General features: G+C 51.1%; 2 protein-coding genes across 5 annotated transcripts in view; one reads left to right on the top strand and one right to left on the bottom strand.

Moving 5' to 3' along the window:
* Positions 1–22,620, top strand: part of FYCO1 (FYVE and coiled-coil domain autophagy adaptor 1) — a 78,348-nt gene that overhangs the window by 34,416 nt on the left and 21,312 nt on the right. For all 3 annotated transcript variants that reach the window (XM_043441865.1, XM_043441866.1, XM_043441864.1), the window contains exons 12-14: positions 1,304–1,453; positions 2,190–2,401; positions 5,072–5,216. In XM_043441865.1, coding sequence (XP_043297800.1) covers positions 1,304–1,453; positions 2,190–2,401; positions 5,072–5,216 — 507 coding nt within the window. The remainder of the gene's footprint in view (positions 1–1,303; positions 1,454–2,189; positions 2,402–5,071; positions 5,217–22,620) is intronic.
* On the bottom strand, positions 13,211–18,274 carry CXCR6 (C-X-C motif chemokine receptor 6). 2 transcript variants are annotated; one of them, XM_043441869.1, is made up of 2 exons: positions 18,168–18,274; positions 13,211–15,080 (listed from the first exon to the last, which is right to left on the bottom strand). In XM_043441869.1, exon 2 carries the CDS (start codon positions 15,057–15,059, stop codon positions 14,037–14,039), a length of 1,023 nt encoding a protein of 340 aa, XP_043297804.1. In that variant the 5' UTR covers positions 15,060–15,080; positions 18,168–18,274; the 3' UTR covers positions 13,211–14,036. The 2 variants fall into 2 exon arrangements, with proteins under 2 accessions (XP_043297804.1, XP_043297802.1); XM_043441867.1 differs by lacking the exon at positions 18,168–18,274 and adding an exon at positions 15,800–15,933.

Raw genomic sequence — 22,620 nt, 5'->3', positions numbered from 1 at the left:
TCTGGTAGAGTTTCCTGTAGCCTGGGCTTTGCTGATTACATCTCTATGGTGTCATCTAACATGTTCTTCCGTCTTCTATGTAGCCTATAAATCGATAGTTATAACTAGAGCAGTGGTTCTCAACCCTGATGCAAATTGCAGTCACTAGGGGAGCTAATTAAAGTAACACTCAGGTCTGGACCCCACCCAGACCAACCAGATTGGAATTCCTGGGAGTGGGGTCCAGGCATCAGTGAGAGAGAGTTGAAACCACTGCTGTACTAGACACTGGCTCAGACTCAAAGTCTTGTCCGGAAAACTCCATAAAATTGGTGTATGGTTTGGGTCTTTCTTTCAAGAACCACATGAGATCTGGTTAGCCCTTTCTTTACACCGTCAGCAGCCACACATAAGCGGCACCTAAATGTTCTAATTCATTTGGGGTTTCACATTAGCAATAATAAATTTTGACTAGTTTGGAAGCTTGAAAACTCTGCCCACGTGCCATCAGTTTGCAGACTAGGGATTCGGCATTTGTGACCTCTGCGTTCACACACCTTCCAGAGGTTTGTGTTGGAAAAGCCCAGGTCCCAGCACAGTTGCCACGTTCCCAGGGTCTGGGCGCCTGGCCTCCCGGGGCCGGACAGAACAAGCTGTGGCCCAGCTGGGAGAATGACGCTGGTCCCAAGAATGAGTCTTCCTGCTTCCTGACGATGTCGGGCATTCCTGAAAAGTCTGTGTTCTGGTTTATATTTCAGGGGAAGGGTCTCTGGCTGACTTCGGGTCCCTGACTGGTGAGCGTGCCAGCTTCTCTCAGGGCCTGGGTGGCTTTGGTGTGGCTCTCAGCTATCAGTGTCTCACATGTTGCCAGGGCCATTAATTGTTACTTAGACCATAAAAGCAAGAAGGCTCCCAAACAAATTTAAGATTTGGATGGGCGGTACATTCCTGGTTGTCTGTCTCACAGCACGCTGGCTGTCGTGTAATCGTGGCAGCACGTGGCAGCCTAAACTTTCAGTGGCCGTGTACACTGTCGTTTAGACCCCTGGGCAGCTGGTGACCCTGTTGGTGCTAGCAGGTCTTTGCAGTTGCCAGAGCCTTTTATGGACCCCGCAGGCCCCCATACCTTCACATGTGTGGTGTCAGGGGGACTCCTGCTGAATCTGGATCTGCTGTGGGGTGACAGGTGACCTCAGTATCAATAAAAGTGAATTCCTTTCCTGTCTTGCAAAATTCAGAAGCAGTCTTTTGAAGTGAATCCAGAGGTAGTTCTGTCATTTTCATGGACGCTTTCTTCTGTTTTTCTAATGTGGCTCTGTCCCAGGGACAAGGATGCTCTCTGGCAGAAGTCAGATGCCCTGGAATTCCAGCAGAAGCTCAGTGCTGAGGAGAGGTGGCCCGGGGACACGGAGGCGAACCACTGCCTCGACTGCAAGCGGGAGTTCAGCTGGATGGTGCGGAGGCACCACTGCAGGTCAGCGAGCGGCTCGCGGGCAGGACGCAGAGCCAGAGCAGAGGGCTCCAAACGGGGAGTTAGGGCAGACGTTGGCATGGCGGCCACTTGTCTAGGAAGAGCATGTTGTCTTTTAGTTTTGAGGGAAACAGTTGAGGAGTTGGTGTTAGGCAGGGTCCCAGCAGGACACTCAAGGATCCCCGAAAGGGAAGAGAGTTGAATACAGGGCATGTGGGCAGAAGTGAAGGGACCCCCAGGGATGTGGGGCACCCAGAGACCCAAGTCTCGGCGCTCGCTTGGCCTGCGGGGATCAGAGGAGAAACAGACCACGGAGAGAGCAGGGGCTGAGGCTTCACCAGAGGAAAATAGAGCCAAGACCTCCCTGCCCGCAGGACCCGAAGACGGGCAGGCAGGAATGAATTTCTAGTTGGGACAGGGGCATGGAGAATCGTCTTTGGTTTTAGAGCGCAGCCCCCAGGTGTGGGATGCCCACCTGCATCATAGTGTCAGGGAAGGGGGCTCAGCCTGCCTGCTAGGACCCTAGGAAGTAAAACTTCCTCCCATCAGGTGTCACCCAGGCGACTTTCTTGGAGTCTTAGGAGATGGGCCTTGAGGCCATGGTCCAGAGTGGGGGCAGAGCTGGGTGTGATGAGCCGTGTGGCGCCCAGAGCCCAGCCCAGAGCCCAGTCTGGTGCCGAGCAGGGCGCTCGTGACCCCTGTGTGGCGTCCTTACAGCCCATGCCCGTGTCGTCCCCAGGATATGCGGCCGTGTCTTCTGTTACTACTGCTGCAACAACTACGCTGTGAGCAAGCACAGTGGCAAGAAGGAGCGCTGCTGCCGGGCCTGCTTCCGGAAGCTGAATGAGAGCCCCGGGTCCCCTGACAGCAGCAGCTCGGGCACCAGCCAGGGGGAGCCCAGCCCCGCGCGATCGCCTGCCCAGGCCACACTCCAGGCCACCGGAGGCCAAGGTCAGCTCCCCCACTGCCTCCGTTCTCCTGGAGCCACCCTCCCCAGCTCCCCACTGTGGCTGCTTAGCTGGGCCACGCCTAGTTCAGTACTTCCAAAATGAGGCACTGAAAGGTAGTACCACCAGTCTGAGACTTTCTTTTTGATGTAATTAGGATGGAAAGTGAATTGAAAAGGGAATAACTTTCTCCAGATATGATTCAGCATTATTATTTAACATGAGGTCTGTTTGCCTGTTAACTCATGTACCACCAGTGGAACACCACCCCACACTTTAGAAAATGCTGTCTCCCAGGCCCCAGCCCCAAACTTCTGTCCCAGGGTAACCGAAAGCCAGGCGTTGAATCTGGAAATGAGCGCATCCTTCCCTGTCTTTCCAGAAGCTGGTGTTCTCACGCAGTGACGGACGGAGAAGGACACATTGTCCTTCACCTCCTCTCGCTCAGCTCAGTAAAAGAACGTGGCATTTGGTCCCTGCTGCTTCTGCTCCAAGCACAGCCTCGCAGACCCCAGCCCAGGCCGCCCGCTCAGGACTGGACTGTGGTGTGGAGCAGAGGCGGGCAGAGCTGCAGTGACTCGGGCGGCAGTGAGCGTCCTCTGTGCTCAGACATCACTGCCTCCTGCAGCCAGACCCCTGCATCACTCCTTGGCCTCAGTCTGGACCCAGGCCAGCCAGCCTTCAGAGACACTGTTAGCTCCTCTTTTGTTTAAATGGATCATCAAGGAGGTTGGCCGGCTCCATTACTTATACTGGATACAAACAACTGCTCAGGGATGGGGGAAGTGCGCTTTGCCCAGCATTAGTGTGTTATGTAAAAGTTACTGAATTTTGAAAGCCCTTTATATATCCTAAGTATGATTTATTTATCATATATGTGTTTTACAAATGTTTTCTCCCAACCTGTATCCTGTCTTTTTAAATTTTCTTTTGATGAGCATAATTTGGATAAAGTCCAGTCTATCAATTTTTTTTCCCTTATGGGTCAATTTTTTCCTGTTCTTTTAATATCATATCTCTCTTTGTTTAACTCAGGAACTCAAAGGTCTTCTTTTGTTTTCTCCTAAAAGTTTTATAGTTTTAGATTCATGTTTAGGTCTATGGTTCATTTTGAGTTAATTTTTTTATATGATGCACGCTTTGCCCAAAGATTCATTTTTTGTATATGGTTGTCCAGTTATTCCAACACCATTGGTTGAAAGGTCTGTTCCCATAGAATTGCCTTTTCTCAAAAATCAGTTGCCTTTATGTATTATTTGGTATCTGGACTTTCTGTTCCACTCCATTTACCAACGTGCCTTTTCTTTCACCAATACCACACTGTTATGATTGCCATAATTTTGTAATAAGTCTTAAAATCAGGCAGAGTGAGTCCTCCAATTTCCTTCTTTATTAAAGCTTGGCTATTCTAGGTCCTAAGCTTTTCCATATAAATTTTAGAATTAACTAGTCAGTTTCTACAAAAACATCCTGGTGACATTTTGGTTGGGATTGCATTGAGTCTCTACAGCAGTCTGGGGAAAATTGCCAGAGTTGAGTCTTCCAGTCTACACGTGGCAGAGCACTCTGTTTAGGGCTCCTTTGGTTTCTCTCGACAGGCACCATTTTGGGTCCCTGTTGCTCATTTTCCCTTCCCTCCTCTTCCTTCCCCCGTCCCCCTGCCAGCCTAAAAAGGCAGGTTCAGGAATGTGGCTGGGCCTATTGAAAAAAGCCAGTCCCTGGTCCCGCTTTCCAGCCTGTGCCTCAAGCCTCCCTCCATCATGCAGACTTACAGACCAGAGGAAGAACGTCCCTCCTAAAGCCTGGCCCATCCAGGAGCCGTGAGGCAGGGCCCACTGGGAACTTGCAGCCCAGGTGAACTCCTCTTCTCGCTGACCAGCCCGGGACTCTTTCCCATGCCTGGCTCATTCTGGGTGTTTGAGTGACAACACAGGGTGGCGTGGTGCCAGCGTGCTGATGTTGCCTGTTTTGCTTTCTGATATTCCCTGCCTCCTCCCCGCCTGTCTTTCTGCCTTACTTGCCTTTTCTTCTTTCACCTCAGGCCTGCCATCACAGCTTCCATCACATGCAGGAGAGTGCTTGTTGGCGGGATGGGGGGTGACTAGAACAACAGCATCCACACTGCATCCTTCCTACCTGGTGCCCTGCAGAGTTGGGCACGAGTCCCTCAAGCTGCAGGAGCTGGTGGGATGGGGTGGGGAGGCGGTTCTTTTCCACCCCGCTAGTGGACTCAGACGGAAATGCAGGTCACACAGAATCCTGCCCTCAAAGAGGCATGCATGAGGCATGTGTCTGCTAGAGCAAGGATTTCAGCAGCAGGGAAGTATGTTTATCTTTTTATTAGGTTCTTTCCTGATAAGGTTTTGATAAGTTTTTTTGTTCTAAGTAAGGGGCCTCAGAGAACAGGTTAAAGCTTAAAACCCTTCCACACCCCTGCCTAAGGGACTTCAGAGAAAACACTTATTTTGTGCGTTCAGTTTCACCTGTAGTCCCCTCATCTGCTTTTCTGAAACATCCCAACAGCCATTTGTTTCCACCCAGACAGAGTAGCTGTCAGCTGAGTGAGCACTTCAGGGCGGACCTGAAGCGGTTCGTCCCGTGTAGCTGCACTCCCTTCCCGTCCCGTGCATGACCATGCGTTTCTCTTCTCTCCCTGCTTGCATCTGTGCCCCAGGTGCAAACACAGACTGCCGGCCACCAGATGACGCCGTGTTTGACATCATCACAGATGAGGAGTTGTGCCAGATACAGGAGTCCGGCTCCTCCTTGCCTGAAACACCTACTGAGACTGATTCTCTTGACCCGAATGTGGCCGAACAGTGAGTAGACATCGCCTCCATTTCCTGAGTTCTCATTAAGTACCTGGTATTGTGCCTTCTTTATTTTTTTAAAAATACTTATTTGGGTGCACGGGGTCTTAGTTGCAGCACTCAGGATCTTCAGTCTTTGTTGCAGCATGCAGGATCTTTAGTTGTGGCATGCGAACTCTTAGTTGCGTGTGAGATCTAGTTCCCTGACCAGGGATTGAAGCCAGGCCCCCGGTAATGGAGCTTGAGTCTTAGCCACTGGACCACCAGGGAAGTCCCTGGCCTTGTGCTTTCCCATCAGAGAGTTAGGAAAGCTCAGAAGCAGGACCGCCTGTCTTTCATTAAGGGAAGGTGCCTGTAAACAGTGCTCAGGGCAGGTGGTCCTTGAACAGCACCAGGACTTGGGGCGTGGTCAGCGTTGAGCCTTGTCAGAGAGTTTCTGGGCATTTCTGTCAGCAGTCCTCCTGATTTCAGCAACTCCATGAAGCCTTTCTTGTCTTGGGCAACTGTGTTAATCCACTTAGGCCGCCATGACAGAATGCTATACACCAGATGACTTCAACAACAGAAATCTCATTTGTCAAGTTCTGGAAGTCCAAGTCCAAGGCGCCAGCAGGTTTACTTTTCCTGAGGCTGCCCCTTGGCTTGCAGACGGCTGCTCTCTTCCTGTCTCTTCATGTGGTCGGCCTCAGCCATGGGCGTGTGCACCCTTGTCTTTCTGAGTCCTAATCTTCTCTTCTTATAAGGACACCAGTCTGATTAGATTAGGGCTCAGCTTATTGGTGTCATTTTAACTAACTTCTTTAATGGTCTTGGGCTTCCCTGGTGGCTCAGATGGTAAAGACTCTGCCTGCAATGTGGGAGACCTAGGTTTGCCCCCTGGGTTGGGAAGATCCCCTGGAGGAGGAAATGGCAACCCACTCCAGTATTCTTGCCTGGAGAATCCCATGAGGTTGCAGAGTCAGACACGACTGAGTTACTTTTCACTTTTAATGGTCTTATCTCCAAAAGCAGCCATGTTCTGAGGCTCTGGGGGTTAGGACATCAACATGGGGAGTGAAGTGCATGTGCTCGCGTGCAACAGAGATCCAGAAGGACTTCTGCTGAATGATTCAGAAGAGCAGCCCTTCCTGGGCTGCCACAGCTGTGCTCAGAGCAACACACTGCTCTTTAAAAACCACGTCACAGAACCACTCCTCAGGCCTGGTAATGGTGCCACAAGAAAGGAAGCTCAGATTAATTTCAGTTCTCTTAAGCGGTTTCTCTCAGAAGTTCCTCTGGCTTCAGCTAAGGTCTCTTCGAGCCCCAGAGTTTAAAAGCAATAAAAAATATAGACAAGCCTGTTACCCAGCACTCCGTGGAACTGAGGGACTTTCCCCCAACTAGCCTGGGCCCTGTGCCATCACCATGACCCAGACCCTCCAAACCTTCCCACTGCTGTGGATGGACAGCACCCACACAGGGCCATCCACCCTCTAGCTCCAGCCCTCCACTGGCCTCCCCAGTTTTTCTGGGCCAGCTGTTTTCCAGCAAAGCTTGCAAGGAGAGTTGTGCAAGGGCTAGTTTCTAAATAAATGAAATAACTGCATCAAGTGCCACTGTATTAAAGTGTCAAGAGTTTAAGTCAGGGGACCCACAGCAAAGGTCAAGTTCCCCTCCCTGGCAGCCTCACTTGGTATTTCTCAGCCCCGGGGGTCCGGCTAAAATGCAGTTTCTTCTGCAAAGCACTGCCTGCTCAGAAGCTCGAGGGAGAATTGACAGGGTTCCTGTGTCCAGACATTCTTTGACCCACTTTCCATCCAGGTGGGGAGCTTTGTGATGGTTTTGCCCACTCATGTTGAGATCTCTATTCCTCTCTTCATGCCCAGAATTCAGAGGAAGGCTGGCACCAATCTGTCGGATTTATCGTCTGGGATTTCTGCTGCATGGGAGGAGATGCACTTAATCTTGGAAGGCTCTCAGCTCAGGAGATTTTAGGCTCCAGCATGTGTCCCCATACTCGGTTATTCTCATGCTAGAGGGTGACTGAACTCATGTCAAGGATATAGCCAACCCCATCACCCACCTAAGGTGCTCACTGTGACCATGGGCCTTTGGTTTTCCTTTTGAAAGCCCCACCTTGAAGACTTGCCTGACTGCGCAAGCCTGCAGTGTTCCCCCTGACCCCCATGGGGACGGGTGTGACCCCTAGGGCATGTTCTTTTGGATTTGCACTAAGCCACCCTTTTCCTTTGTCACTTGGCAACTCTTCGCTGACTGTGCCTTGACTCCTGGCCAGGTGGGTCAGGGGTCAGGTGAGCCAGACCAGAACCTCAGGGCCTTGGAGATGGCTTCAGGCTCTCAGGTGTGTGAGAAAGTACCCCCTTAGCTCCCCTGTCGCTTCACCCCTCACCTTCCCCTTTCCTAGTAGGAACAAAAGCAGAAGGTCTTCTGACCACTGACAAATGTGTGTGTTTTGGTCGTGGGAAATCAGGAAGTGTTCCAGGGAAAGGAAACTGCCAGCATGCTGGCCTCAGCCTCCAAGGCAGATCCGGGGCTAATGGATGAATCTGCAGTCCTGTGCCGAGTCTGTTTGGGCGAAGGGTAAGCCCTCCAAGTCAGTTCAGGGCCTGCCCCATCTCACACCTTGCTTGCACATTAACCAGAGACAGACACCCGTGTCTCCTGCGACTTTTTCTTAGGTTTAAAGCCACCAGGAGTCTGAGAAAGTGGCGTTGGGGAGAACGGTGGTACAGAGCCTGGGTTTGTGTACACATCCCTGCCAAAAGATTTAGAGAAAGAAATCAGCAAGTCGGAAGTAAGAAGTGGTCCAGGAGGGGTTAACGCTGAAAAACTCTAATCTGGAGAATGGAGGCCGCCTGGAGATCATGTTGCTGAAAGCCCTTTGTTGGAGCTTTTTCCCTCAGGAGCTGCATCTGCCCTCAATTAATCCCTCACTTAATCCCGGTCCAGCCCTCCACAGAGTAGGGGTCATGGTCCTAGTTTCACACATCAAGGCACTGAAGTTCAGGAGGCCAGGTAACTCACTCCAGGTCAGAGGGTTGCAAGTGTCAGAACTAAGCTTTGTACCCAGAACCCCTCCCTCTCATCACAGGCACGAGATGCATTTTGCAGCGTACTGCCACCTTCTCCTGGCCCTGTTTCCCCATCTTCCCATCAAAAAGATGTGCTCCTTCCTTACCCTTCATCCACTCCCCCCTCCACACATGTGTCCTCAGGACGAACACAGTTGTCTGCCCTGGCCCCCTGGCTGTGACAGGAAGAGGTCCCTCCCAGAACCCAGGCGCTCAGAAAGAGCTGGCAGGACACCACTGATCCCTCCGCAGCCTCCCAGTGGCCCCGGCACGTGGCCCCGGGGCACAGGCCTCACCAGGTGGGAAGGTGGCATTCTCCAGACCCCACGGACATGCACACCCCTCCCCACAGTCCTCCAGGCGCACCTTCAGCCATCTCCCTGACAGAGGCCCAGCTGTTCTCAGGCCTGAAGCAGGCTGAGAAGGAAAGAAAGCTCCTTTCGCCCACAGCAGGGCTGGCCTCGGGTCCTCGGCCTCCCCCAGGCCTACCTCCCCTTCTTGAGCGGAGCATGTCAGTGAAGAGCTTGAGCTGCAGAGTCGGACCCTCCTGGTCAGGTCCTGGGTTGCTGCCTCAAGGTTCACTGCAGCCCCCTGAACTCAGCTTCCTCCCTGGAACGTACAAGATGCGGCCAGCACCCACCTCCACAGTGTTAAGAGGGTCAGATGTGTATCGTGTGGGAAGCCTTCCATGGAGGAGCCCTGTTTTTGCAATCTTTTCCCTGAGCCGTGAGGTCAAGGGTCACGCTGTGGTGTCTACTGCATGGGCCCTGGTTCACTGCACCACGTAGCTCAGGTGTCTTCACCGAAGAACAGCCTACCTGTTGCCCAGGATTACTGAGCTCAAACTCTAGAGACTGCGCCAACCCACAGAGTATCTTAGCCAGCACCTTCTTTAGAATGGGTGCTCTGTGGTCAGTGCTTCGGGGAACTGTTGTGGGTTTATCACCAGCCAGGAGATCCAGTGCCTGGTATTTCAAACAAAACGAGAACAGAACATGGTGAACATGGTTTAGGTTAGAAAGCCGCCTTTTGTGGTTGTTCATTCGCTCGGTCATGTCTGACCTCATGGATTACAGCACGCCAAGCTTCCCTGTCCTTCACTCTCTCCCGGAGTTTGCTCAAACTCATATCCACTGAGTGGGTGATGTTATCCTACCATCTCATCCTCTGCTGCCCACTTCTCCTCCTGCCCTCAGTCTTACCCAGAATCAGGGTCTCTTCGCATCAGGGGGCCAAAGTATTGGAGCATCAGTCCTTCCAATAAATATTCAGGGTTGATTTCCTTTAGGATTGACTGGTTTGATCTCCTTGCTGTCCAGGGAGCTCTTAAGAGTCTACTCCAGCACCACAATTCAAAAGCATCAAATCTTTGGTTCTCTGCCTTCTTTATGGTCCAACTTTCACATCTGTACATGACTACCAGAAAAACCATAGCTTTGATTATATGGACCTTTGTTGGCAAAGTAATGTCTCTGCTTTTTAATACACTATCTAGGTTTGTCATAGCTTTTCTTCCAAGGAGCAAGCATCTTTTAACTTCATGGCTGCAGTCACCATCTGCAGTGTTTTTGGAGCCTCAAAAAATAAAGTCTGTCACTGTTTCCATTTTTTCCCCATCTATTTGCCAGGAAGTGATGGAACTGGATGCCATGATCTTCGTTTTTTGAATGTGGAGTTTTAAGCCAGCTTTTTCACTCTTCTCTTTCACTTTTATCAAGAGGCTCTTTAGTTCCTCTTCACTTTTTTGCCATTAGGGTGGTGTCATCTGCATGTCTGAGGTTATTGATATTTCTCCTGGCAATCTCAATTCAAGCTTGTGCTTCATCCAGCCCGGCATTTCACATGATGTACTCTGCATAGAAGTTAAATAAGCAAGGTGACAACATACAGTCTTGATGTACTCCTTTCCCAGTTTGAACCAGTCAGTTTTCCATGTCTGGTTCTAACTGTTGCTTCTTGACCTCCATATCGTTTTCTCAGGAGGCAAGTAAGGTGGAATGGTATTCTCATCTCTTTAAGAATTTTCTACCATTTGTTTTTATCCAGAGAATCAGAGGCTTTAGTGTAGTCAATGAAGCAGAAGTAGATGTTTTTCTGGAACTCTCTTGCTTTTTTGATGATCCAGCAGATGTTGGCAATTTAATCTCTGGTTCCTTTGCCTTTCCTAAATCTAGCTTGTACATCTGGAAGTTCTTGGTTCACATACTGTTGAAGCCTGCCTAGCTTGAAAGATTTCGAGCATTACCTTGCTAGTATGTGAAATGAGCGCAGTTGTGTGGTAGTTTGAACATTCTTTGGCATTGACCTTTGGGATTGGAATGAAAACTGACCTTATCCAGAAAGCCTTGCTGCACTGGGGTTAACCTAGCATCTCCGCCTTCAGATGAGTACAGAGTTGTCAGGTTCCCTGGTCCATCTTAGCCAACATTTGAGGGAAGAAAAAGAGGCTTTTCACCAGAGTTTTAGCCCCAGCTCTGCTGCATGGGCTTTGTGATCTCTCTGAACTTGTTTCCTCATCTGGAAAACGGGGTAGTGCCAGACCTCCTAACAAAGGGCATTGGGTCCTGTGGGCCACGAAGGGGTGGTTGTGTGGAAGGGGTGCTGCCCCAAGAGGACAAGGAGGGCCAGCGCCCCCTCTGCTCCTGGGCCGGTGCTCTCTGCTCTGCCTCTGCCCCTCCAGGATAGGCAGCTTCTGTTTTTTCCCTCCCACAGCACCGTTTCCTCATTGCAGGATGCTCACTGGAATCCCGGGCTTCTGGCTCCAAGTAGCCCCCGGAATCAGGGTCAGCCTGTGTTCTCTGCATCTCAGATGGTGTGACCCCGTCCTGCCCCCGGGCTGCAAGTGCAGGGAACTCAGTGGCGGGGGAGACCCTGAGGCCTCACTTGCGGCAGGCTGGGCTCTTCCGGCAGCCACAGCCCACCTGACCTCCTCCCGCCAGTTGCATCCCAGGCCCCTTAGGTCAAGCAGTGGCTGTGAGGAGAGGCGCGCGCTACAGGGAGGGGAAGGGCGGCTCTGAGACAGGGAGCTGGGCTCCACAGGGCTATCGTGTGGACAAGTGACGTGCAGAGTGCAAACCCTCAGGAAGCGGCGTGGGCTGTGCCAGGGCCTGCTGCCCGCAGTGTCTGCTGCCCGGAGTGGTGTGCGCCCAGGAGGGGGCTGGGGAAATGATCTCTGCTCCCAAGGGCAGCAGGTGAGGCCGGAGTGTGGGCCCAACCAGTGCCTGGGGAGGCAGAGAAGGGGGAAAGATGGAGCGGCCGTGCTTTTCCTCAGGACAGGCAGACAGGTGTTCCTCAGCTGTGGAAGGGCCAGTGCAGAACCTTTTTGCGGGGAGCCTGGACAGAGGGCCCATAACAGGCCTGTGGTGGCGCGTGGCCTGAGGGGACTGTTCTCGTTTGACTCAGCCAGGCCGGCACCCAGGAGGGGAGGAAACAGTGGTCCCAGCAGCCGCCCCCAGCATGGCTCGGAGCACGTGGTTACCACTTCCCAGCGCTCCTGGACGGAGGGTATATGGGTGGTGAAACAGGCTTGGGCGGGGGTGGGGAGGTCGCCTGCCTTGTCCTGGGGTGCACAGACATGAAGCTCTCCTCGAAGCAGGATCTGAGTCACCCCAGAGCCCTGGCTTTCCCCTCACACCACACTGCCTTCCTCTGTGGGGTCAGAGGCCCTAAACTGGGCCAGACACCTCACCCATTCCTTCCCATTTAAGGCCTCTGCCTCTTGTTCTGGGGCATTATTGGGGAGGCCAGGGGCTCGTGGCCTCTCTAGCATAAGTGCTAAACATTAAGGTGACCGCACAGAGGAGGGTGACCAACCCCCACCTCTCTGAAGCCAACACAAACAGGTTAAAGGTCAGCCTTGTCACAGTAAAAAGGTCAGATTTTGGTGTTTACGGAGCACTAGATGGTCTCTGTGTCCTGAGCAGAGCTCTCTGCTCTCCTGCTCTCTCTGTAAAGCTGCTCTCCCCAGGGGTGTGTTTAGCGTGTTTATGAAACAGTTGGTGGGGCCCTGTAGGCCCTGCAAGCCCAGCCTTTTCACAGCTGGGCCATGCCCTGCACCTCTGGAAGGCATGAAGCCAATCCTCCCACGCCTCACCATTTGGGGGGCCATTCCTCCCACAAATGCAAAGAGTGCTAAGTGTTTGGTGGGCATCCTCTCCAGCCCTCTGCATGCCCGGCCTAAGAGGCAGTAGGTACTGTTACGGTACACGCTGCACCAAAGCGGAAGTGGCTAAGACATTACCAACTGGTCTTAACCCGGTGGCTCAGTGGTAACAAATTGAATCCACCTGTCAATGCAGGAGACACAGGTTCGATCCCTGGGTCAGGAAGATCTCCTGGAGGAAGGCATGGTAACCCCTCTCTAGTATTCTTGTGGGAAATTCCCATGGACAGAGGAGCCTGGCAGGCTATAGTCCATGGGGTTGCAAGGAGTTGGACACCGCTGAAGTGACTGAGCCGCACGCAGCTGGTCTTACCAGCCCGTGACCCAGGTCTGCCCAAGCCTCAAAACCTCACTGTTCAGCCTGTTCTGACCCCCTCCCCAAGTCTCTGTCTAGCTGTCATCAAAGTATTCTCCCTGTTTCAGTGAGTGGTTTTGCAACATGTGAGTCAAGAAGGCCACTTCAAGCCTGATGAGCAGGTGCTGGGGTCTAATAAACATACACAAACAAGTGACTGACATTTAAAACTCTGTTTCATCCCATGACCACATTTCAGAGGTAAGAAATGCTCCTCTTGTTCTGGGCAGGAGGTTAGAAGCCACAGTGAAGAAGCTGGTTTGTTACCATTGGTGTATCAATAGAGCACTGCCTTCAAAGTTGACAGTCAAAGTAAACTTATTTCCTGTGCTCTGAGCCCACAAGTGATCACTTTTGTTTTATTCAGGAATACCGCATTAAGATAGAATGTGCCTGAGGGTAAAAGTAGTTTGGAGAGATTTTAAAAGTTTTATTTCTCAGTCATGAAAATCATATGCTATTTGATATGCATGTGTGTGTAAAACATATACATTTATACATGATTTGTATGTGAGGCATTGAGTAATTCAGATTTTAAGAGCAAACCCACTGAGGATCCATTTAAGAAGTGCTGCTTAGATTCCTGACACTCTTCACCAGCTTTGCATATTTTTCTAGCCTTCTGTGGCCCACTGGAATCTTCAGCCGACCCTACTTTGCTTCGGCCCATTCGTGTTTCCCGGTGCTAGTCCTTCCATATTAAGCAAAGATAGCAGGATTAACCAGCTATCTCTATAAAAACAAAACCCTGAAGGTGTGACAGAACCTGAGCTCATTTCTGTCAGGCACCTGGTGAGGAAGGTCTAAGACACCAAGGTCAGCACCGGTTTTCACGGCTGCTCTAATGTCCCCTGCTTACCAGCCATCAGAAAAGTTTTCGGAACTTGGAAACCCAGACTCTTACCTGCCTTCAAGACCTTTGTTGGCCATGTCCCCCTCTTCAACTCTTTGTCCCCGTCCCATTCCCAGTGAAGGAGAACCTGGGGTCTTGAGAATCACATGTCATTTCCTGGCATCAGTATTGTTGGGGTGGAGGAAGGAAAGCCCTCGCAGCTTTCAGACTCCCCTTTGAGCTTAGGCTGGGCTGTGAAAAAGCAGATCTGTTCATGCCTAAGAAGCAGCAGCCCGCCCCAGCTGCGGCGTTGGGTAACCTCCATGAGAACGCACGCACTATACACAAAGCCTGCCTCATCCGGAAGACACAGCCGTGCTCCCGTGACATCCGGGAGCCTCCCTGAGCCCTACAGCTGGAACATGCTGGTGGCCTCCACATTGTGAGAGGCTGACGCACTCCTGGAAGTGTCCTCCGAACATGTGTGTTGGCCAGAGACACGCAGGTAAGGGAGGCAGCCTATGTCTTTCACAAGCTTCCGGAAATTCTTCCGAAACTTGAGGCCAACAAAGGCATAGAGCACAGGATTCAGGCAGGCACGCAGGTAGGCAATGGCCTCTGTCACTGTGATGGCGTAGTGGAAGCTGGTCATGGTATCGTACTCCCAGCTCGTGCTACGGATGAGCTTCACAAGGTTGAAGGGCATCTGGGTCAGCAGGAACACCGCCACCACCAGGAAGATGATCTTCAGAGACTTGTGCTTCCGGAAGCCTCGAGCCTGAAGCAGGGTCTTGATGATGACCGAGTAGCAAACAATCATGGCAAGCAGTGGCAGGAAGAACCCCAGGGTCATCTGGATGGCCAGCACCATGGTGGAAATCTCCTCCTGATAACTGCAGATGGGCTTGTCATGGTAAAGGACATTGCCGTAGATGATCTGCGGCAAGGAAACCAGCAGGGAAACCACCCAGATGGACAAGCAGATGGCCTTACCCCAGGCCATGCGCTTGGCCTGCTGGTTGTAGGCCTTGGTGGCCCGCACCACGGCGATGAAGCGGTCCACGGTGATGCAGGTGAGGATGAGCATGGATGTGTAGAAGTTCAGCGTGTAGATACCCAGCAGGACTTTGCACATGACGTTGCCAAAGACCCACTCATGGGTGCCTGCGTAGGCCCAGAAGGGCAGAGTGCAGACGAACACCAGGTCAGCCAGGGGCAGGTTCATCAGGAACACATCCGTCGGGCTTTTCAGCTTCTGGTAGAAGACATAGATGACCAGCACCAGGGAGTTCCCCACCAGGCCGCAGACGAACACCACCACGTACACGCACGGCAGGAAGAGCTTGCTGAACCGCAGGAAGTCTTGGTTCTCCTGTTTGCTGTCATTGGAACTGTTGAAGACCCCGAAGTCTTTGTAGTCGTACTCAGCCATGTCGTCTGTTCTGCTGGACCCCTGGGAGTCAAACCACAGGAATTACATGCATTTGGGTTGAGGGTGACTCCTCCTGTCTTCCTACTGTCCCATTGCCCACATTCAGGGGGCAAATGTGCATGTATGCATGCTAAGTCACTTCAGTCATTTCCGATACTTTGTGACCCCGTGGACCGTAGCCCACCAGGCTCCTCTGTCCATGGGATTCTCTAGGCAAGAATACTAGAGTGGGTTGCCATTTCCTTCTCCAGGGTAACTTCCCCACCTGGGGATTGAACCCACGTCTCCTAAGTCTCCTACATTGGCAGACGGGCTCTTTACCACTAGTGCCTCCTAGGAAGCCCCCTCCTGTCTTCCCATTGCCCTGTTGCCCACATGTAGGGGGCGAATAGTCAGTTTCTAAGTGCTCCCACTGTTCTGATGGGTAACAGCACAGGATACTGGGGACAGCCTGTTCTGAGAGGAAACTGCTCAGCCCAGGACCCTTAACTTTCGGTAAAGTTCTCAGGACCCCACCCACATTCCAGAAAATCCTGTGCTGAATGGCCTTGGAAGCAGAGGTCATCACATGGTGAAATGGGGACCCTGTCCTTTCGGAAGGACTGTGCTGGTCTTCGGTGGGGAAGCTGTCTTCATCTGCCTGGGCCTCACAGCAGGTGCCCACCCAGCCTGTGCCCCATGTTTTGTGAGGTTGACCCCTGGACCTGGAATTGTGAAAGCTATGGCAATAAGGGGTTCACCTTGATGGGCCTGGAAACCAAGAGGAGTTTGGTCCTTTCTTCCCCAGGTGGCCCGTTCATCCTGCCTCATCTTCCTGTGATGGGGAGACAGGTCGGGGAAGAGCCCAGGCTGCCCAGTGCTTTGGCTGAGTGGCTTCCTGCCCAGGGAACTGGGCGGTTCTCCTCATGCTCAACCCCAGCCTTCCCCTTCCTTGTCTGTGTATGACGTTCCACCCTCAGGGCCTATTTGATCTTTAGGAATCTCTTACAGGGTAGATTACATGAGAAGGGAACATTGCTCTAGCTTTTACAACCAACAGTGTAGGGCTGAGGGGTCTCCTTTAACAAACAGAAGAGCTGATGGAAATGGGACGTCAGGGGAATACACGGCCACAAACAGGGCCGGTGGCCAGCCCTGCAGTGGGGCTGCTTATAGCAGAGACCAAATAGCTGTCTTTCTTGCCTAGGGGTCCTAGCCCTTCAAGATTATCACCCCCTGTGACCCTGCTCTGGGCCCTGTGACCCTGCTGGGGACCACGGACCAGCCCCAAGGGTGACACAGTCCGGTGTGGGAGCTGTGGCAGCATCAGCCTTGGGGGGGCCGGGTCAGTCCCCTGGGGGGCCAGGTCAGTGACCCGCAGACACTCAGCACGCAGGGGCTCTTGCAATGACTAGTGCCATAATCCACTGGCACCTCAGGGAGAGGTTTAAGAAGAACAGGTCTTTGTCCAGCAAAGGCAGAATATCAACTGGCCAGATAAGAGGGTGTAAGAGAGATGATTTCTCCTTTCTGGTATCCTCAGAGACTTGACTTTTCCCCATGCTGGGTCCTGACTAGAAGGGATGGCCACCCTAGTGCACTTTGGTTGTTCGTGGGGTCAAAGCACCCTCTTGGTCCAAGAAAGGACCTTGCCTTTGGGCTAAGACTGCTCAGTGATAAGTCCCTCCTCCTGGACTACAAACTGTTGGCACTCTAAGAGGGAAAGGTAACCCCGTAGACATTCTGCCCCACCATCTCTGGGCTGCTAAGTTAAGTGGATCAAACGATGATGTGTATGTGTTACTGCTTCACATGGGGGCAAAAGCATATTTATCATTTAGAACATGATGTTGAAAGTAATGTCACATCTCCATTATTGCTTGACTTACTCTTCCCTTTTAAAAATACATTACACTGGCATTGCAGTTTCCTCAGAGGACCCATGCAAATTCATTTGTAACAGTTGGTGAACTTAAACAGTATGTAACAGATTGGGACTGCATGGTTGTGTGCAGATAGAGTATTAAAAATTACTTTCCCTTCTAGAAATGTTAAAAGCACTCATTTCTTTATTTTCTCTAACCAAAGTCCTAGGTTGATTTGTGAAAATTAAAAAAATAATAACATATCCAACTTTGGAAATAGTAAATATTTTATAATGAATAAGCAAAATATAATTTAGGCATGAGATAGAATATGACTGAAACATTTAGGAAGCACTCTTGACTTTGGAAAATGCAGTGCATTAAAGTTTTTTTATTGGAGCATAGTTGATTTACTGTGTCGTGTTGGTTTCAGCCTTAGATTCTTTCCCCGTGTGGGCCATTACAGGGTATTGAGTAGAGTTCCCTGTGCCATGCACCTATATAGTAGTGTGTATATGTAATCCCAGTCTCCCAGTTCCTGCCCCCCCAAAGTATATTTCAATTGCTCGAAACAATGTAAGCAGAAAATAGACATGCAAAATACTATTGGCCGACACTATTACAATGAACAGATGACAGAGTGAGCGTGGAATCGATCATGATCTCAACCTTCTTTGGTCAGAAACCCCTTTGAGAGTCTCGTAAAAGCTGCACAGCGTCTCCCTCAGTGATGCACATACATGCCTGCAGTTGCGGGGATTCGTGAACTCTAAATCCCTCTGTTCCATATTCTGTGGACCTTGTGTAAGAACCTATGATAAGCTCCATGGTTTTGGCAAAAATTGTTTTTTAAAAAGTACAAAAATTACATTTTATCAGCAGTTCACCCCTGACTAGTAGAATTAGTAGTGACTTATGTCCCCTGCTCCTTTAAAATTTTCTGTATTTGCAAAAGCTGTTACAGTTTTGTATTGATGTACGTGGATAAAAGAAAGTAAACCATAAGCTAAGATAACAACAGTCTTATAAAATGGGAAAGAAACAAAAAAAAAGGGGAGAAAAGAGATTAGTCAGTGAACAAACACGGGTAGCTAGCCTGCGCTAGCCCTCTGGCAACAAGTGGCTGAGCTGAAGTTTGAGCCAAGAGCTCAAACCAAACCTGGGCACTTGATACTGTACTACGCTGCAGACAGGACTCTGAGAATCCCCCCAAAATGTGGGTTAGCCCCTCTTTTAAGTATAAAGAAAAAGATAAATGACTCACCGGTAGAGCTGCTCTTTCAGTTTGTTAATCAGACAAATTTGCTCACAGCAGCAAGGTCTGCCTTTGTCTCTGATGCGGTCTGGGTTTCCGTTGAGTACTTGTGAAGAGTCCTCAGTTGGCGATGATAGGAGACCCAGCCCTCCCCCATCTTGCAGGTCAGAATCCACATGACCCAGCCTGCACCCGTATAATTTGGGAGTCAAAGAGATGAAGCAGTAGCTCCAATGCTGTGCAACACCCGCATCCTGGCGGGCGTCTTACCCTTTGACCAGGATCTGAGAGGGTTTCCATTTGTAAGCGGAAGGGGAGCCATGCGCAGGTCTGACACTGGTAGTCCACTGAAGGTGGAGGCATTTATACCCTAAAATTATATCATTCACTAGTCATATGTTCCTTTGGAGCAGTTTGGGTCTGGACCGATGCAAAGTTGATGCTATGGCCTGGGTTCTGTGTGTGTGTGCACCTCCAACATACATGACAGCCCTGATCCCCATAGCAACCCTGCCAGTAGGTATTACCCCATTTCATAGATGGGAATACAGAGGACCATAGCCAGAGAACAACCCTTGCGGACTCACAACCAACAACTGCCACTTCCAGGATGCAAGCCCAGGTGTCTCTCATCGCCAGGCCAGTGGGCCAGATGGCTTCTAGTGATGGGTCTGCCAGAGGGCCTGATGCAGCCCTGCCTCCTAAACCCGCCCCACTCAGGTGGTGCTCACCGCCCTGCTTCTCATGGCTAGGATCACCAGTGAACAGGCTGAACCAAATCCTGAAGCGCCTGTCTCTCTCAACAAGACATCCCTTCACAGGAAGCCAGCCTCACATTTTGGAGTCTTTGAGCTTTGAGAGATGGGTTCTTCCCAGTGACAAGCCAACCGTGTCCCTTAGGCCCAGTTCACAGGGTGATGACAGAAGGGCCTGAACCTTGTCAAACAGGCTGACTTGGCTGTGCTTGTCCCCCTCAGCATGTCCTCCCTGCAGAAAAACAGCCCGGTGCCCTCCGTGACCGCGTATGTGCTTGAGAGGGAGGAGAGATGTGTATCTCAGAGGGAGCGTGACTGTACTTGTCATAAGCATTCTCCAGTGGGAAGTTCTCCAGTGGAAAACTCACAACTAAATTAGAGCCCCTCCCAGTTTGAGGGCCAGAATTTTATTTCTGTTGTCTTCCAATTTGGAGTATCGGTTGCTTTTCTTTGAAACAAAACTGAACTTCTTGACAGCAAGTACCCAATCATATGTCTTGGGTTTTCCCCAGAACATGCAAATGGTTCCTGAACAGAATCGGGGAAGAATAAAAGGGCCATGGTGGCTGTGCCCCCCACAGGTTCTCTTGGGGTCAGACTCAACCCATTCCCTTTTTCTGAATGCCTGACATTCTGGAGCCAGAGCCCTGGTTCCGGCGGCAGCTCTGGGACCAGGGCTGGGGCAGTGGCTGCTGGGAGAGGAGTACCTGCCAGGCGGTGGTAGGTGGTGGGGGCTGTGGAAGATGAGTGGAAAGACCCTCAGAAAAGCAGCCTAACCAGAGGGCAGCAGGCGGCGGATCAGTTGTGAGGACAGGGATGTGGGTCTGCGTGTTTCGGTCAGCCCATAGTTACCAAGTAATCAGACATCAAAACCAGAAGCGCCCTTCTTCACTTGGTTTTGTAGCAAAAAGGAAGCCAAAACCAAAAGAAAAACTAGTAAGAATTTAATTGTCAAGTAAAATGCACCCGAGCCCCACAGTGAATGTGGCCCACGTGTGGCGTAGCCTCTCCTTCCAGACCCGAGCTGTTCAGCAGAGCCTTCAGGAATGATGTGCGTGCCCTGTGTCCACGTGTCCGGCGCGCAAGTGTAGGTATCAGGCACTTGGAATGTGGCCACCGCAACCGTGGAGCCAAGCTTTGAGTTTTGTTTTAATTCTGATGAACTTCAATTTAAGCGGCCACATGAGTCCAATGGTACTGTACTGTACTGGGCAGAGCAGTTGTAAAGCAGAGACCTCTCCAGTCCACAGGAGGCCCCGTGTAACAGGCAGAGCAGCACTCCTAACTGCTGGCCTGGCGTGGTGGAGGGGTGGGTGGGGCCCTCTGAGGAAGGCTGTCAGCAGGACACGCAGGCCAGGAGGCTCTCTAGGCTCCATGCCTTCCTCAGACAACCTGAGCAGCCAGGAGTCTGCTCCCCGGGCAGTTGGCAGGATTGAAGTTAAAGAAGCAAGTAAGGGGCAGAGGCGTTTTGATTTGTGACAGGAAAATACCGTAGATCCCAGCTGCAGATACTAAGCTGGAGAGCGCCCCTCTGTGACCCCTCGTCCAGACAGGCGTGGACCCTGGACCACCTTGCTGGGGACTTCCTCGGCGTCCTTGCCCGTGGTCTCCAGTTCATTCTTGCTTGCTTCTGAAGTAGAGCAAACCTTGCTCATGTCCTTGAGGACATTAGGGACAGAAAACCACGTTGGCTGTATGCAAGGCAGGTGCCCAGGCCAAATGTGGCAGGGGTGGCCAAGATGACCACCCCCAAGAGGGCAAGGTGACAGATATACGCGCCTCGGTACAGGTTCCGCTTGACTGACCACAGGCTCAGGGACGGAAGCTCAGATAGACAGGACAGGGTGATGTGCCGTCACCCACAAGAGGCCACCATAGCTAGCAGTCAGCTCCCACAGCCAGAGCAAGGGGAGGAGGAAGGTCACTTGTGGACCGTGAGCTTTTCTGAAACATCTCAGTGTCTACAAAAGGAGTGAGGGTGCCCCCTAGTGGCCTTGCATTTGTTCCCTGTCCTCAAACTTCAAAATCCCTTAACATCTTCCAGCAGAGTTGCTTGAACATTTTCTGCTGCAGAAATTTACATGACTACCCAGGTGTGTTTGTGTGTAGACATAAAGTCAAACAAGAGCCTCTTAAAAACAATGCTTATCCTTAGCACACGCTGTAGCTTCAGTCGTGTCCGACTCTGAGCGACCCCATAGACGGCAGCCCACCAGGCTCCCCCGTCCCCAGGATTCTCCAGGCAAGAACACTGGAGTGGGTTGCCATTTCCTTCTCCAATGCATGAAAGTGAAAAGTGAAAGTGAAGGTGCTCAGTCGTGTCCGACTCTTCACGACCCCATGGACTGCAGCCTACCAGGCTCCTCCCGTCCATGGGATTTTCCAGGCAAGAGTACTGGAGTGGGGTGCCATTGCCTTCTCCGTTACCATGATACAAAAATGTGTTGACATTTTCTATTTTATTTTTAATATGCATCATAACTTACTCAGCTGATTCACAACTCACTGATTGGGTTGTAACCCACAGTTTGAAGAGTCATTGAAAGGAAAGTCTGTGTCCCTAATCATCGCCTTTGAGACTGCCTCACCCACCCATGCACACTCCCCCCTCCCGCACCACCCCACCCCCCCGTCACAGAGATCGCCGGCACGGGGCCTCAGCCAGGACTGGCAAGGGTCGTGGGACCTACTCTGGTAATACTTGCAGGTAATCAGGTTGTCTGTGTCATGATGGTCAGAGAGGTGAGGAGATAGAGGAGGAGAAGAAATAATAGATTAGAACTTTTTTTTTCAATCTCACCCCACGGCTTGTGGTATCTTAGTTCCCCAACCAGGGATTGAACCTGTGCCTCCTACAGTGGGAGCAGAGAGTCGCTACCACTGGACCACCAGGGAAGTCCCGGCATCTTTTATTTATTCACTTATTATTAATTTTTTTAACTGTTTGGCTTTTCTTTTTCTTTTTTAAAAATTCTTTTTTTGCTTTTACTTTTAGGTCTATGATCCACTTCTGAATTAATCTCTCATATCTGGTGCAAAGTATGATCAGTTGTTGTCACTGCCCTTTTGCATAGAGGTATTCAGCTTTTTTTCTAGCACCATTATCACATGGCATGCGGGATCTTAGTTCCGCGATTAGGGATTGAACCCATGCCTCCTGCATCAGAAGGTAAAGTCTTAGCCACTCGGGGAAGTCCCCTGATGTCTTTTATTTTTAATGCAGGAAAACTGAGAGAACAAACCACAGTTTTCAGCATTTGTTTTACATATGTTATTTATCTTTCTCATTTATGGTACTTGCACTTTGGACAAGGTTGAGGGCAAATGAAACGAGACAAGCTGACTGGCCCTGGGACTCCAGACTCCTCTCCCCTGCCCCTCTGCTTCCCCAGCTATTAAGTGGAGGTTGGACTGGATGATTCTTTGAGCTTCTTTTCGCACAAACATTCTGTGACGGCAGTGTAGGAATCTGGAAGCCAGCAGTTGAAAGATGAACACGAAGGAGGTGTTGGACAGGGAGGAGGTCAGAGGTGGGCTGGGCCAAGGAGAAAAATGAGTGACAGGCTTGCCCTTGTTGGCAGCAGATACTTCAGAACATGTTCTTGTTGCACCTTCCCTGGAAATAGTGCCTGCCAGAGTAAGCCCAGATCCTTCCGGCCAGTGGAATGCTTTTTCCAAGTCCTTTGAAACTTACAGCCTTTCTAAGC

The sequence above is a fragment of the Cervus canadensis genome, chromosome 22, assembly GCF_019320065.1.
Source record: "Cervus canadensis isolate Bull #8, Minnesota chromosome 22, ASM1932006v1, whole genome shotgun sequence".
NCBI classification, from domain to species: Eukaryota; Metazoa; Chordata; class Mammalia; order Artiodactyla; family Cervidae; genus Cervus; species Cervus canadensis.
The sequence above is the reverse complement of the archived record's forward strand: the minus strand, read 5'-3'. Positions and strand labels throughout refer to the sequence as shown.